Here is a 15,252-nt window from a genome sequence, read left to right on the forward strand (position 1 = left end):
TCTCAGTTGACTGGCAAAATGTGATGCAGCCATCCTGCCAGGGAAAAGAAAGGTAGACAACTTATATAGATTTTCATATTATTTAAAAAATTAAGATTCCAGTTCACCTCCTGCCCCACCTCAGAGCATTCTGAAATAAAAAATTTTCAGTACAAAATGGAATAAATATACGACACTGCAGAGTGGGAAGAAAGTTATCAAAAGATAGTACGATCTATTTTGGGCTTCTACATAGGGCCTTGCTTGACAGATGAAGTGAAGCCCAGGAAGCTGTGGGCCATAACACAAACAAGAGGCTCTAGGCTCACCGCACAGCATTACAAAGTGACAAGAGTGAAGGAAAGGAGAGAATAGGGAAAGTAAGTGAAGGACAGTATACAGAATCGTTTCCTAACCTTTCCCTGTGATGAAGGCAGGCAGCCTGGCATTTTTTCTCAAGCCAAAAAACAAAACAAAACAAACACACGAGATGCCTATTAGACAGACAGGGATGATAAGCAGGCAGTTGGATATACAAGATTGAGCAAAAGATGGGATTTTAGAAGAACTACCATGGTGATACAGAAGGATAACCATAGTTTGCCATTTGAGGGCATAATGAAATTATTTTCGGCCATGTGAAAAATCATATTGTTTACCTGGCCCATACTCTTTTCTTAGAAAGATTCTTGAGAACGTGTTCAAGCAAAACAAGGGAGAAGGACAAGAAACAGGATGCCATGTGTTCCAGGAAATCCTTCATTCAAATGAGGAAAAGAATAAAGGAAAGTGGAAAGTCTAAGGGAGTCACCTATGCAGCTGGTATAGAAAAGAACCAAGCCCAATGGGAGAAAGATGACTGATTCTCCACAAGTGTTGCTGGCTCAAAAGAAAAAAAAAAGAAAGAAAAAGGGGAAGGTCTGCAATAGGAAGATAGAAAAGTTCTAAGCACACTATACTCTTCAACAACAAGAATAACTGAGACAGTCCACTAGAAAACTCCAGATAAAAGAAAAATCTGCACAAGAAATGCAACCCATTAAAATGTTACATGATTTTAAGCAATCAACAGAGTATATAAAAAATGAGAATTCTTCTGACCTGGATGCTAATAACATTCTCCTGTAAGAGCCCAGGGGAAGTGACAAAGGACTCTACTTTTCAGTAAGCATGCTCCTCTACTATTTGACTTGCCACCTCCTGCAAGTATTAATGTGCTAAATGTTAAACAATAAACCATTAGTTATTTTAAAATACTGCATAGGACTATGCTCCACAAAGAGAGACAGGGTGTGTGCAAAAGCTCGAGTTAATAGTAAAGGCGTGTTTAATTGTCACCTAAACCAGCACAGGTGGTTAGTGTCATCGCTGTTACACAGGTGAGGGAGAGAACTGCCAACAGGCGCTGGAGCTGGGATCTCAAGCCCCGCAGCCTGGCTCTTCACATACAGGACATCTAAGTTCCCCTCTTGGCTGAGTGGAGTTTCTTCCAGCTTGAAAGTCTAGAATGCCTTCGTCTTGCTTGCCTAGAGGTTCCCAACCAGGGCGGGTTTAGTTGTCGCTGGCTCTGGGAGCAGCTACTGGAATTGAAGGTCGGGGCCAAGGATGCTAAGCATCGTCCCGCCCCAGAGGCCAATCACGGCCCAGTGGTGAAACGCTGACTGCTGCATAGATTATGGCAACAAATACTTACTCTTCTGGAGGACGGAGCCATCGGCTGCGGGAAGGACAGGTAAGTGGTCCTAGAGGAGCCTCCCCCAAGCGGCGTCCAGCTCGCCACTGCCCACCTCAGACCCTTCCAGACCTTCTAGGAGGAGGCGAGCCAGCGCCCTTCCTCCAGCTCCCAGCACTCACCTTCCTCAGGCAGCCTGTCGCGTGAAACCTCAGTCAAACCAAAAGGAAAGGAACGCTCCCTGTCTGGAGAGCCGCCGCCGCCGCCTCGGAGCAGTGCCGCCTACACCTGAGCCGCCCAGAATCCGAACTTCCCACACCCAGCCTCTGATTGGAGGGCCTTTGAGCAACCCCTGCGGGAAAGGGGCCCGCCCCTTCTCTCCCACGAGGCTTGCGATTGGTTCTCTCCCTGTGCTATTCGAACTGATTGAAAGGTGAACGCACGGTTCAAAGGATGGGCGGGTACGACGGGATTATGCCTGAGGGGCGGGGCCGGGGCGCAGGTGAGGCGTTAGGGTCCCTAATCCGACCGGAGCTCCAGGGCCCCAGCATCCGAGGAAAAATGAAAGCGCTCCTCGGAGCAGAAGGGATTCACTGTTTGCAGGGCTTTTTAACGTCCTTATTTAGTCACACAAATACAGCTCAGCTTATTGGAACGTTTTCTTCACTTAATATTTTTTAAAAAGGGTTTACTACCGCAGATTTCTCCTTACATCGCTTAGCGTTACTTTCCAACATCGCCAGGCTTTTTTTTTCCCATCCGCTTTTTATTGAGGTAAAATTTAAATACCGTGGAAAGGATTGATCTTTTAGTGTGTGATTTGATGAGTTTTGCTAAACGTAAACAGCTGTGTAAGCACCACCCAATCGGGATACAGAGTATTTCCATCACTGAGAGTTCCCTCATCCCCTTTCCAGGCGCCCACTGTTAGGCAGCCAACCTCTGCTCTGATTTCCATCACCACACACATAAAGGGGGTAGGTCCTCTCCCAGGTGGGCCTTCTTTCTCTAACCATGCTTTCCAGATCCATCCCTACTGTTGCGTGATCAGGAGTTGGATTTTATTGCTGAAAAGTATTCCATCGAATACTTTGTCTACCCATTCACCCATTGCTGGACATCTGGATTGTTTCCGTTTTTAGCGATTATGAATAAAGTTGTGTGGAAATTAATAAATAGAAACTTCATTAAATTGGAGTCTTGGGGCCCAAAGGCGGAGCTCTCACACCCTACCTTCTAGCAGAGCCCAACAGGAAGAAGACAGACTTCTTCTTGACCAAGAAGCTCAGCCAATGAGAGACTATCACAACTCAGCTAGTGAAACGCTGCTATACCTCTGGACTCCATGTTTACAATGGCCGTCCCAACTTGCTCTTCCTCCCAGAATAGAGTTTCTCCTCCATGCTGCTAGCGACTTGCACCTGGCTCGAGATGGTTTCAGACTTTGAACTGCAATTCTTTCCTGGTCCCCCATAAACCCATTTTTGCTGGAGAAATAACTGACTGTCTGTTTAAGGTCAACAGTTGCTATAAACATTCTTGTACAAGTCTTTTTTGTGGGCATGTTTTATTTCTCTTGGGGAAATATAGATGTGGTATTTCTGGGTCATTCTGGGTATGCTTAACTTTATAAGAAATTGCCAAGCAGTTTTCCAAAAGAAAGCTGGCACATTGTTAGGAACAGAGAGGGTCATGGTGCAATGATAAAACATTCTATTCGCCAAGCTAGAGCAATTTTAAACATGTATGGAGCTAATAAAATAGGCTCACTATTGATGAAGCAAAAATCTACAGAACTACAGAGAAAAAATGATGAATCCGCCGTTATCGTGAGTGATTCAACACACCTCTCTCAGCACTGATTGACCAAACAGACACAATTCAGCAACGATATAAAGAAGATCTCAACAAAAGAATTAACCAACTTGACCGAATGGACATTCAATAATCAGAGAACACATATTTTCCTTGAGCACGTATGGAGGAGTTACAAATGATCACACACTAGGCCATGAAGAAAACTTCAACAAACTGCATAGACTCAAGAAAGTTAGAAATTAAAAGCGAAAAATAAATTTAAAATCCCTGTGTAGTAACTTCTGGGTTTAAGATGAAACTTATGATGGAAAATGTAAATGTCTAAAACCAAAAGATAATGAAGAAGCAAATCAAGACTAGTGGGATTAGGTGCTTTGAAAGGAATTTTGAAAGAAATTTTAAATGCTTATATTAGAAAAGAAGAAAATCTTAAAATTAATATGTGTCCCTCTTAAGAAATTAGAAAAATAATAACTGAGTAAAGTCAAAGAAAATAGAAAGATAGTAAAAGAAAGTACACAAACCAGTGAAATAGAAAGTAAAGATACAATAAGAAAATCGACAAAGTTAAAACTTCATTCTTTGAAAAAATTAAAATAGATAAAACTCTAGCAAGATTGATCAAAAAAAGAAGACACAAACAGTATCATGAATGAGAATACACAAAGGGGACTATATGCGTTACTTATTCCTTTGTAGCAGATTACCCCAAAATGTGCAGCATAAAACAACCACCATTTTATTTGCTCTTGATTCAGTGGGTCAGGAATTTGGGCAGACCTCAGTGGAACAAGTCATCTGTGTTTCATGTCTGTGTTCTCAGCTGGGTTGGCTCAAAGGGCCAGGCACTGGCTGGGATGGGTATTGATCCCCTTTCTAATTCTCTCTTCTCATTCTCCCACTAGAGTGAGAGAATCCACGGCCGTCTCGCTCATCTTTGTGGACCCAGTTGCTGACTATCAAGTGGGGCCATTCTCTCCCTTTGGTTAGGCTTTCCTTCCCCAGCAGATTCTCCATTTGGTCTCTCTTGGACTTCTTTGCCTGGTAGCTGGGTTCCTTCTTGGCATATGTGGAAAGCCTCATAAGACCTCGATTTGGAAGTTCCATATTGGCAGAGGAGAAAAACAAGAGCTGGAGGTAAAGGAACTTGCCCACCTTCTGAAGGAAAGTAGACTGTGAAGAGGGCACTGAGTCTGTGTGCTTGCCTGTGCCATCTTGCACTCTCTCTTATTCAGGATGATGTGTAGTTTTACATGAAGTTTAGATCTCAGGAGTAAATATATAGTGTAGTGTGCACTGATAGAGATTACATACAGGAACTTTGATGGAATTTAGCAGGGTGCTGGAATATATCTTTAAAGTGGTTTTACTGTACCAGAGGACATGATTTTTTTTGCGACTCTGATAAAGAAATATTTTGAATGATTTCTTCTTTTGAAAGACGGCGTGCTCATTACCATTGCCTTGTCACTCTTGCTAATTTTTGTTAGTGTTTCCTTCTAGTCGTTTCTCAAGTATTTCTTTTTGGCTAAATTATTTGTTTATCTATATAAAGCTAAGGGGGTTTGTTTTTCGGTGTGGATTTTTTAGCAGCTCTTCCTAATATGGGAAGGAATTTAATAGTGAATTTTTAAAGTAAAGGCCTAGTGCCCATAGGCACATTTTAATGTGTGAATTCTTTATTAAGTATGTCTTATAAATGTTGATGAGGCAGTGTGTTAAAATAGTCATTTATTTTTAACTAACCTAATTTTTGTTAGAAAAGGATTGCATCATTAAAAAAATTAAAATAAAAAAGCTTAAAATGAAAATAACAAAGTCTCCCTCCTCTTCCCAGTTTTCTCCTCTTCTCCCTAGGCCCTAACTCATTTCCCAGAAATCACCTCTGTTAATAGTTTTTAGTTTAGTTTTATATCATATTTCTTCAAGTTTTATCAAGTTTATACAGAATCTATTGATATTCCACTCTGAGGGACTAAGAATTTATCATGATTTAACTCCCCTTCCACCTCTGGATTATATTGTTTATATTTTTATTTTCTAGTCATTGCCTTATTTACTCTAAATAGCATATATAAATGTTTAATTCTTGATTTATCAAATTTACTATGGATTCAGTATCCACAATGAAAGGCAAGAACACTACCCTTCTACTCCTCTTCTCTCTAGTTACCTCCCTATTGTTCTCAGTTATGTTAATATTGTCTGAAAAATACTGTGTGATCTTAATTCATGTTTCCCCTTTTCCATTTTTCCATTCAAGCAGTAACATGCTGTGAATTTTATTGCCTCAGGAGAGGCACAGGGCAGGGAGGAGGGCAGAGTTAGCCAGTCAAATGTTTGCCTGTTTTACTTGTCCACACACCTGAGCTCAGCGAGGAGCACACGACGTTCAGGAGGACGCAGGGGCCCTGGAGGAGCAGGGGCAGGAGAGGCTCCCCCGTCGGAGGTCCGCGAGGGCCGGAGCGGTGCTGAGAAGCTACGTGGGAAACAAACACTGCTCCATGGTGGAGCCCTAGGAGGGGCAAACCTCAGAAAAGGTAGTGGTGTCAGCTATTTGGGGAAAGCAGGACCCTAGCACAGGGTTCCAACCTCAGCTGAGACTCCCATGCCGCGCGTGGAGCCCCAAAGGAGCAGAGATCTGCTGCGCTGCAAAGAGTCATTCATGGAGGCTCCCGGTTACCCGGGTGTGCAGATCACTGAAGCCTGGGGGGCGCCCTTCTCTCTGAATATTTGGCAACTGCATACCTTGGTGGGACCCCAGGAGGGCAGAGAAAGCCCAGGAATGTCTGTGGTTACATTTCCCATCAAGCAGGTCTTATGAGAGAGGTAGAGGGAGAAAGAGAATATTTCCCAGAGGTGGAAATTAAACTGAAATGTAGAAAATAAAGTGATATTTCTTATACACTTGAATTTGTTGGCTGAGATACCCTGCCACGTAATCTTTAAATTGCCAAGATTTATGAGATTTACTTGCTGTTCTGTAATATAATTATTAAATCTTCTGTGCTTTTGACATTGTTTGACACCCAAAAGTGAAAACCAATACACGGCATGTACAATATTAAGATTACATAAGTATTATTCACCGCAAACCAAACATTGCGATTGAACTAATTTAGAAGGAAACTGAAGGCTACGACATTAAAAGTTTGCTGCTTAAATTTTTCTTTTATTTTTTCTGGTTGTACTTAGTTGCCACCATTATGTACAATCTGATGTCTTGGTTTCCCATTTTTGGCCTGAAGAACTTCAAGTAATTGTTTTCTCGTGGGGACACTGAATGGTAACTTTTTAATTTCCAGATGTCTTCATTTTATCCTGATGCTTAATTAACAATAAGGCTAAATTCAAAAAGTCTTTCCCTAGACCTTTGAAGACATTACTGCACTTTCTTCTATTTTCTTACTTTTGTCTACTTGCTCTAAAATAGATCGAGAGAGGTGAACTGAAGGCTCCATCTCTAGTGGGTTTCTATTTCTCCTTGCATCTCCTACAGTTGTTGCTTGATCGATATTGATGCTATGTTATTTGGTGCAGAGATTTTATACCTTCATTGCAAATTCCCCCTTTAATATTATAAAGTATCTTGTTTTAATGCTTTTTTGGGTCTAAATTCTGACATTACTACAAGTCTGGCTTTGGTTTTTCTCTCAGGCCCAAATACTCTCACGAGGAAGCATCTTGAGGGAACTCCACTGATGGTTGCTCCACAGCCAGCTCCTCCCTTTGAATCCGCTGATGCTGAGCCTAGAGCTTATCTGAGGCTTCCTAGAAAGAACCTGGCTTGGCTTTGGTGTCCTGAGATGCAATTTCTTCTCTTTTTATTTTTACAGGAAATTTCAACCCATTTGCTTTCTATTTTCCAGGTAGTCCTCAAAATTTCTGGCACACTGACGAGACTGTAATCGTTTTCTACAGATATAGTTCTGTGATTTTGAAAAGTATCTGTGTTGGAATTTCAGTGGGAGATGAGAGAGTGGGGATTAATCATGTGTCACAGCGTACATCTTGACCTGGAATCTTTCCTGCAAGAGATTCTCAATTGTAAGCTCCACATTTATAGAAATAAAACATTGTTCAGTGCCCATCCACTTTCTTCTTCCCTCTCTTCCTCTTCAACATGTATTGCATGTGCACACAAAATCATTTCATTTAACACGTGAATACTTTTCCTTAAGATTCACTAAAACTCTCAGTGCTTGAGTTCTCTTTCCTTCCCATGCTGAAAATGTAAAATACTGGAGAGATCTGTCTGAACAACGTATCTCTAGTGAGCATTCAGAAATTTCACATGGTTTCCTTTGCTGTGCAGAAGCTTTTTAGTCTGATGTAGTCCCACTTGTTCATTTTTTCTTTAGTTTCCCTTGCCCGGACAGACGTGTGACTTGAAAATATGCTGCTAGGACCGACGTCAAAGATCGTACTGCCTATGTTTTCTTCCAGGAGTTTCATGGTTTCAGGTCTTACATTCAAGCCTTTAATCCATTTTGAGTTGATTTTTGCACATGGTGTAAGGGAATGATCTTTCATTCTTTTGCATGTGGCTGTCCAGTTTTCCCAACACCATTTATTGAAGAGACTCTCTTTTCTCCATGGTATGCTCTTGGCTCCCTTGTCGAATATTAGCTGTCCATAAATGTGTGGGCTTATTTCTGGGCTCTCGATTCTGTTCCCTTGATGTGTGTGTCTGTTTTTGTGCCAGTACCATGCTGTTTTGGTTACTGTAGCTTTGTAGTATATTTTGAAATCAGGAAGTGTGATACCTCCAGCCTTGTTCTTTTTTCTCAGGTGTTCTTTGGCTATTCAGGGTCTTTTGTTGTTCCATGTAAATTTTAGGATTCTTTGTTCTATTTCTTTGAAAAATTTTGTTGGAACTTTGATAGGGATTGCATTGAATCTACAGATTGCTTTAAGGAGTATGGACATTTTAATGATGTTGATTCTTCAAATCCAAGAGCATGGAATATCTTTCCATTTCTATGTGTCTTCTTTGGGTTCTTTCATCAATGTTTTATAGTTTTCGGTGTACAGATCTTTCACCTCTTTGGTTAAGTTTATTCCTAGGTATTTTATTCTTTTGATTGCAATTGTAAGTGGGATTGCATTCTTAATTTCTCTTTCTTCTGCTTCATTGTTAGTATGTACAAACGCAACTAATTTTTGTACATTGATTTTGTTTCCTGCGACTTGACTGTATTCCTTTATTGAGAAGATATTTGCAAACCATATACCAGATAAGGGGCTGGTATCCAAAATATACAAAGAACTCATACAGCTCAACAAGAAAACCAACAATCCAATTAAAAAATGGGCAAAAGATCTGAACAGAGATTTCTCTAAAGAAGATACACAGATGGCAAACAGGCATATGAAAATGTTCTCAACATCATTAGTTATCAGGGACATGCAAATCAAAATTACAATGAGGTATCACCTCCCTCTGGTCAGAATGGCTATAATTAACAAGACAGGAAACAACAAATGTTGGAGAGTATGTGGAGAGAAGGGAACCCTTGTACACTGCTGGAGGGAGTGCAAACTGGTGCAGCCACTATGGAAAGCAGTATGGAGTATCCTCAGAAAATTAAGAATAGATCTACCATATGATCCAGCTATTCTGCTGCAGGGTATTTATCCAAAGAACTTGAAAATACAAAAGCATAAAGATGCATGCACCCCTATGTTCATTGCAGCATTATACACAATAGCCAAGACTTGGGAGCAACCTAGGTGCCCATCAAGGGATGAATGGATAAACAAGATGTGGTATTTATACACAATGGAATACTACTCAGCCATAAGAAATGATGAAACATGGCCATTTCTGACAACATGGATGGTCCTTGAGGGTATTCTGCTGAGTGAAATTAGTCAGAGCGAGAAAGTCAAATACCGTATGACCTCACTCATAAGTAGAAGATAAAAGCAATGACAAACAAACACATAGCAATGGAGATTGGATTGGTGGTTGCCATAGGGAAAGGAGGGGAGGGCAAAAGGGGTGATTAGGCTGACATGTGAGGGGATGGACTATAATTAATTTTGGGGTGGTGAACAGGATGTAATCTACACAGAATTCGAAATATATTATGATGTACATCCAAAAGCTATATAATGTTATAATCCAATGTTACTGCAATTAAAATATAAATAAATAAATAAATTTCAGAGTGTATATATATATATATTTTTTTTTTTAGGCAGATTAGCCCTGAGCCAATCCCCCTCTTTTTGCTGAGGAAGACTGGCCCTAAGCTAACATTCATGCCCATCTTCCTCTACTTTATATGTGGGATGCCTCCCGCAGCATGGCTTGCCAAGTGGTGCCTTGTCTGGACCCGGGATCCGAACAGGTGAACCCTGGGCCGCTGAAGTGGAGGGTGCAAACTTAACCACTGTGCCACTGGGTATATTTTAAGAGACATTGCTGTTATGTAGCCATTAGAGAGTGGCATAATTCTGAGGGGAATCACAGCAATTTGTGGTCAGAATACAGAGTAGTATACAGAATACATTATAGTAATAAAAAATATATCAATAAGTTCAAAGTTTTGAATAAATTGCTTGCATGTAACTTTATCCTTATACTTTCTACACATCACCAGGTTCAAGGCATTTTACAGCTAGTGGGTGATAATATTTGCAATAAGTCAGTTTTTTCTTTATATGATAAATACACAAGCAGAGAGTTATATGTTCAATTTAACTATAAAGACATGTGATGTTACTATCTGCCTGATCTTAAATCCTCCTTTTGGAAGATAAATATTTTTTTATTTAATAGAAACATTAGTTCATCTACTTTGTTAGCCCCATCAGCATCTGTATTATCACTTTTCCTTTTGGAAATCGAATGGCTTGAGCCCTTCTCTAAAGGAACCACTTAGCATTGTGCAGACTCACCATGTGGTGCACCTGAAAGCCCAAAACCCATCATCATACAGACTTGTATTGGGCATGTCCAAAAATTTAGACAGACAGCTATCTTGTAGGTAGCAACAGGAAATAAAAGAGCTGCAAGACAGTCATAGTAAAAGGATGCTGGAAACGTTCTAGATCTTGATCTGGGTGATGGTTACACAGGTATATACATATGTAAAAATTCATCAAGATATATATTTAAGATTTGTGCATTTTACTATATGTCTGTTATTCCACAATAAAAAACAATTTGTGAATATAAATGAGAACCAATTTATATAAGCCTCTAAACTTTGCCCAATTATTGAATATAGCAACAGAAATTTTCAGAGGAGTACTAAGTATTAGAAATTTCCCTAAACGGTATGAAACTATTTTATGGTAGTTATTTTAGTTTCCTGCAATAAATTTAAAACATTCTAAAATTTTCAACTTAAGTTAAAACTGTACCATCAACCGCACAACAGTACAATGGATGGATAATCATGGGTATGATCACATTTTGGAACACTGTGCAGCAATGACAAGTAAGGAAGCACAGCGGCACTCATAAACATGGATAAACCTCACAAGTGCAAGGTTGGGTGAAAGAAACAAGTCACAAAGAAGCTATCAAAGGTAGTCAAAAGGAGCTATATCGTTATGCATGCTTACACAGGTGGCAAACCTAAAGAGATGCCAGAGAATGATGAAAAAAGCCAGTCGTTACCCCTCAAGGGAGGGAGGAGGATGCTGATATAGGAAAGAACCACAGATGGCGCTAAGGTACTGGCATCGTTCTGCTATGTTTCTTCACCTGGGGGGTGGTTACACACGGGTTTACTTTAGGATTGCTCTTTAAGTATAAAAGAGCCATACTAACAAGTAAAAATCCAATAATCAGCTATTTCATGGTCCAGAAAGCCCAGGGGTTTACCCTTTGGGAAACTGAAAGTAGTTGCAGGTAGCCGGCATTATGTGTAGAGTTGCCAGATTTAGCAAATAAAAATAAGAAATTACTGCAAATAAAAACACTGGATGCTCAGTTACATGTGAACTCTGATAAACAATGAATAATCTTTTAGATAAGCATACCCCATGTAATATCTGGTCCCATGCAATATCTGGGACATACACGTACTGAAAAATAATGCGCTGTTTATCTGAAATTCACACATTACTGAGCATCCTGTATTTTATCTGGCAACCGTAAATATGTGGCAAGCTGCACAGGCAGAAGCAGTTCTCGGTGGCCCGGTGAGGGGAGTACCCAAAGGAGGGCCAAGGAAAGGGAAGAGAAAGAAGAAGAAAAGTCTTAAATTAGCCTGACCCTAAGCTATTTGAACAATAGAGTAAGTGAATTAGCTGAGTTCATCCACTATTGCAATAGTTCAGGAGTAATGAATTCACACAATGTATCAAATAATTTCTATCAACAAAAAGCAGTATCAGCAAATGTTTAAAAGAGCCATCAGTGTTTCTCCTAAAAATTGTGTCTCTCTCACTACATCAGCCTCTCTTCTGATCACTTGGGATGAAAATATTGTGAAAGATAGCCTTGAGGATGCTCATTCTGTGACTAAGTTTTCTTAATCTGTAGACAGTGATTAGGAGTCAGGTTGCAATGTAGGTTGTTTCATCTTGTTTTTATTCTACAAATATTATCTGACCACCTATCATGTTCCAGGAACCCGTCTTAGACCCAAAAGACAGATAATGAGTGACACAAACATAGTCCCTTCCTGTGGAGCTCAGAGTCTAGGCCCTAGTGGACTATAAAATAGATAGATAGATAGATAGAAAGATAGATAGATAGATAGACAGACAGATAATTACATGCCCTTGGGAAAACATTATCTAGCAATAGTGGATATTTGCTCTTTGCTGCCCAGCATCCCTCTTTCTTTTGGGAAACCATCCAGACTCCATTTTATGTTAATTTGTTTGCCTGGAATTGATCCACAAGCCCATTGCCACGATTGATGATGTTTGATTCAAAGATTGGTATACAATCCAATTAGAACTGATGAACCCTTGAGAGCCAGTAAGTAGAGGCTTCTGGAAAAGGGAAGCATTCCCCCTTGCCTTTGGTAATGGATAGGGGAGCTATCCAGATGATCAGGGCCATCAGGTACACACCCCTAGAGGACACCATTCACATACGCAAAAGATGAAGTCATGACCCAGGAAAAGCATCCTGGTGACATTGCAGAGCCGTGATTCAAGATGAACTGAAACTCCCCCCAGATTTTTCAGTTACATTAAGCCAACAAATCCACCCACTTCTTAGAGCAGGTTGAGTTTCCGTTTTCCGTCATTTGCAGCATAGAGTCCTAACTGATGCAATAAAAGTCTAAGAGGAAAGAAAAGGTTTCTTGCCTGTTCCCAACCTCCAGTTTCATGCCCCGGAGGTAATCACTGTGATGCTGCGTTCAGACATTTGGGTGCACACGTATGTATAACGCATGCCTTTCATGCAAATCGAATTGTATTGTATACATGGTTCCACCACTTGCTCATTCTAAACTTATGTTGTATTGTGGAGATCTTCATTTGTTGATACAGACTATTCGGCAATTGGATATATCATCATCAATTTGATCTGTCTTCCACTGGTGAAAATTTATTTTCTCTTCAATTTTTTACTATGATAAACAATACCTTTATACATATATCTGTGTGCATTCATGCAATTATATCCAAAGGGAAAAAACCCTAGAAATGGAATTGGTCTTTCAAAGGGAATGTAAAAAATGTTGCCTTCCAGAATGATTATACCAATACAGTCTTCTCAAAAACACATGAGAATGTTTCTTCTCCACCATTAGTAACACTGTGTTTTGCCAAATATAAGAAATTTTGCCAATATGATAGTGAAAAGCAGTATTGTTTTCTCAATTTGCATTTGTTTGATGAGTGTATACACACACATAGACACACATGGAGAGAGATTCATATATATTTAGGCTATATATTTTATAAATTCATTAGCTATTTTTCTATAAATTCCCCATTCATATCCTCCACAGATTTTTCTCTTGGGTCATTTATCTTGTCCTTATTGATTTGTCTTTACATATCAGGAAAATAGACCCTTTTCTCATACATGTTCCTTTTTTTTTAAGTATGCTTTTCCTTTTTTTTTGGTGAGCAAGAGTGGCCCTAAGCTAACACCTGTTACCAATTTTCCTGTATTTTTTTTCTCCCCAAAGCCCCAGTTCGTAATTGTATATCCTAGTTCCAAGTCATTCTAGTTCTTCTATGTGGGATGCTACCGCAGCATGGCCTGGTGGGCAGTGTGTAGGTCCACACCCAGGATCCGAACCAGCAAACCCCAGGCTGCCAAAGATGAGCACATGAACTTAACCTCTCGGCCACAGGGCCCACACCCATACATGTTCTGAATATATTTTTCCAAGTTTGTTGTTCACCCTTCAGCATTGCTTTGTTTCTTTATCATTTTTTTAAGTATAACATTTCAAGTGTACAGAAAGCAGGAGAGAATTATATAATAGCACCTATATGTCCACCATCCAGTTTTAAAATGTTACCGTGATTTTGCAATATTTGCTTCACCTTTGTTTTTTAAAGAATAAAATGTTACAGGTACAGCTGAAGCTTCTCTTCCACTCTCACTGATGCCGTTCTTCTCCACGTCTCCCCACAGGTGACCACCACCTCGAAGGTGACGTGCATCATTTGTGGAGACCCTTTGTACACCTGAAAACCCCCTCACATGCACCAAAGGTTTAAATATTTTCCTGTGTCTTTTAGAAGAAAAAAAGACAGCAATAATGAATTGTCTGTGGACAGTTGTTCTCAAGTAAGCCTTCCCGGGATCTGCAAGCATCTTTCCAAGAGAGACCAGGTTCACATCGTTGCAACAGTGAGGCTCGCAAAGTTCCCGTGAGAAGCTGTTCACAAACTGTGCCACCTTCTGACTGATGTTGCTAATAAAGAACAGAGAAGAATCTGCCCGTCAAACTTGCCTCAAAGGAGGTCGTTGAGTTGTGATTGGATATATTATATATTATACAATAATTTATTTTGACCCTAGGAGAGGTTCATTTGAAAAGGGCCATAATACCTCTTTCTGCCCACTTTGGAGCAGATTTTAGCTGGGGTCAAAGCTCTAACGTCTGCCTCTATGAAAGGTTGCAGGCAGGGGGCCTGGGGCGTTCCTATCTGCTCGGGCACATGAAAAATGAAGACATTTCCTGAGGAGGCTGATGGAACCAATGTGCTCATGTCTGAACGTTTTTGCAGAAAGAATTAAAGGACGGTAAAAGAAACTTCTGAATACTCTCTAGTCTTTGGATATTCTGAAACTTCTACCTCATTGCTTATTTTTAAAAGAACCCAAATTGGGCTTGGCCTAAACAAGGGAGTCACCTGTGATTTTGACAACACCTTAAACAATACACTCCCATGGTTTTATACTTTTTCACAGATCTGTTTCTTTAAAAAATGTATATATATAATTTTTTAAAATTATAAAGTTTCTATAAATTGCACCAGACTGTGCATATCATTCTGCAATTCAGCATGGTTATTCACTATGACTTCAAAATTTATCCATGTGGATGCATATAGATTGAGATTATTCCTTTTAACTACCGAATAGTAGTCCCTTTTATGAATATATTTTTCTATTTTAAAATTAATAAACATTTAGATTATTCCTTTTTCCTTTAGTAAAAACAATGCTGCATTGACATATCTCCTTGTGCACGTGTCCAAGGATTTCCCTAGTGTGTCTGTCTACAAGGGAGGCTGTTGGTTTGTGAGTCCTGCACCCTCCTTACTGGCTATTGTAAAGTGTTCTTCAGCGTGGTTGTCTCCTAGAGTTCATACTTTTCCCTAGTAGTAAGTGAGGATTC

The 15,252-nt window shown here is 39.9% G+C and overlaps 1 protein-coding gene across 5 annotated transcripts in view; it reads left to right on the forward strand.

Moving 5' to 3' along the window:
- LOC139043200 (serine/threonine-protein phosphatase 2A regulatory subunit B'' subunit beta-like) overlaps positions 1-14,886 on the forward strand; it is a 57,147-nt gene extending 42,261 nt beyond the window's left edge. For 2 of the 5 annotated variants that reach the window (XR_011500264.1, XM_070503487.1), the window contains exon 4: positions 14,040-14,668. Coding sequence is in view for 2 of the 5 variants with exons in the window: in XM_070503488.1 (XP_070359589.1) it covers positions 14,040-14,096 (57 nt within the window). In the remaining 3 variants the exon portion in view is untranslated. Of the gene's footprint in view, positions 1-4,374; positions 5,247-14,039 lie in introns of those variants that run through there. The other 3 variants (XR_011500265.1, XM_070503489.1, XM_070503488.1) reach the window with 2 other exon arrangements.
- The last annotated feature ends 366 nt before the right edge of the window (positions 14,887-15,252 follow it).

Source organism: Equus asinus, unplaced genomic scaffold, assembly GCF_041296235.1.
Source record: "Equus asinus isolate D_3611 breed Donkey unplaced genomic scaffold, EquAss-T2T_v2 contig_193, whole genome shotgun sequence".
Taxonomy (NCBI): domain Eukaryota; kingdom Metazoa; phylum Chordata; class Mammalia; order Perissodactyla; family Equidae; genus Equus; species Equus asinus.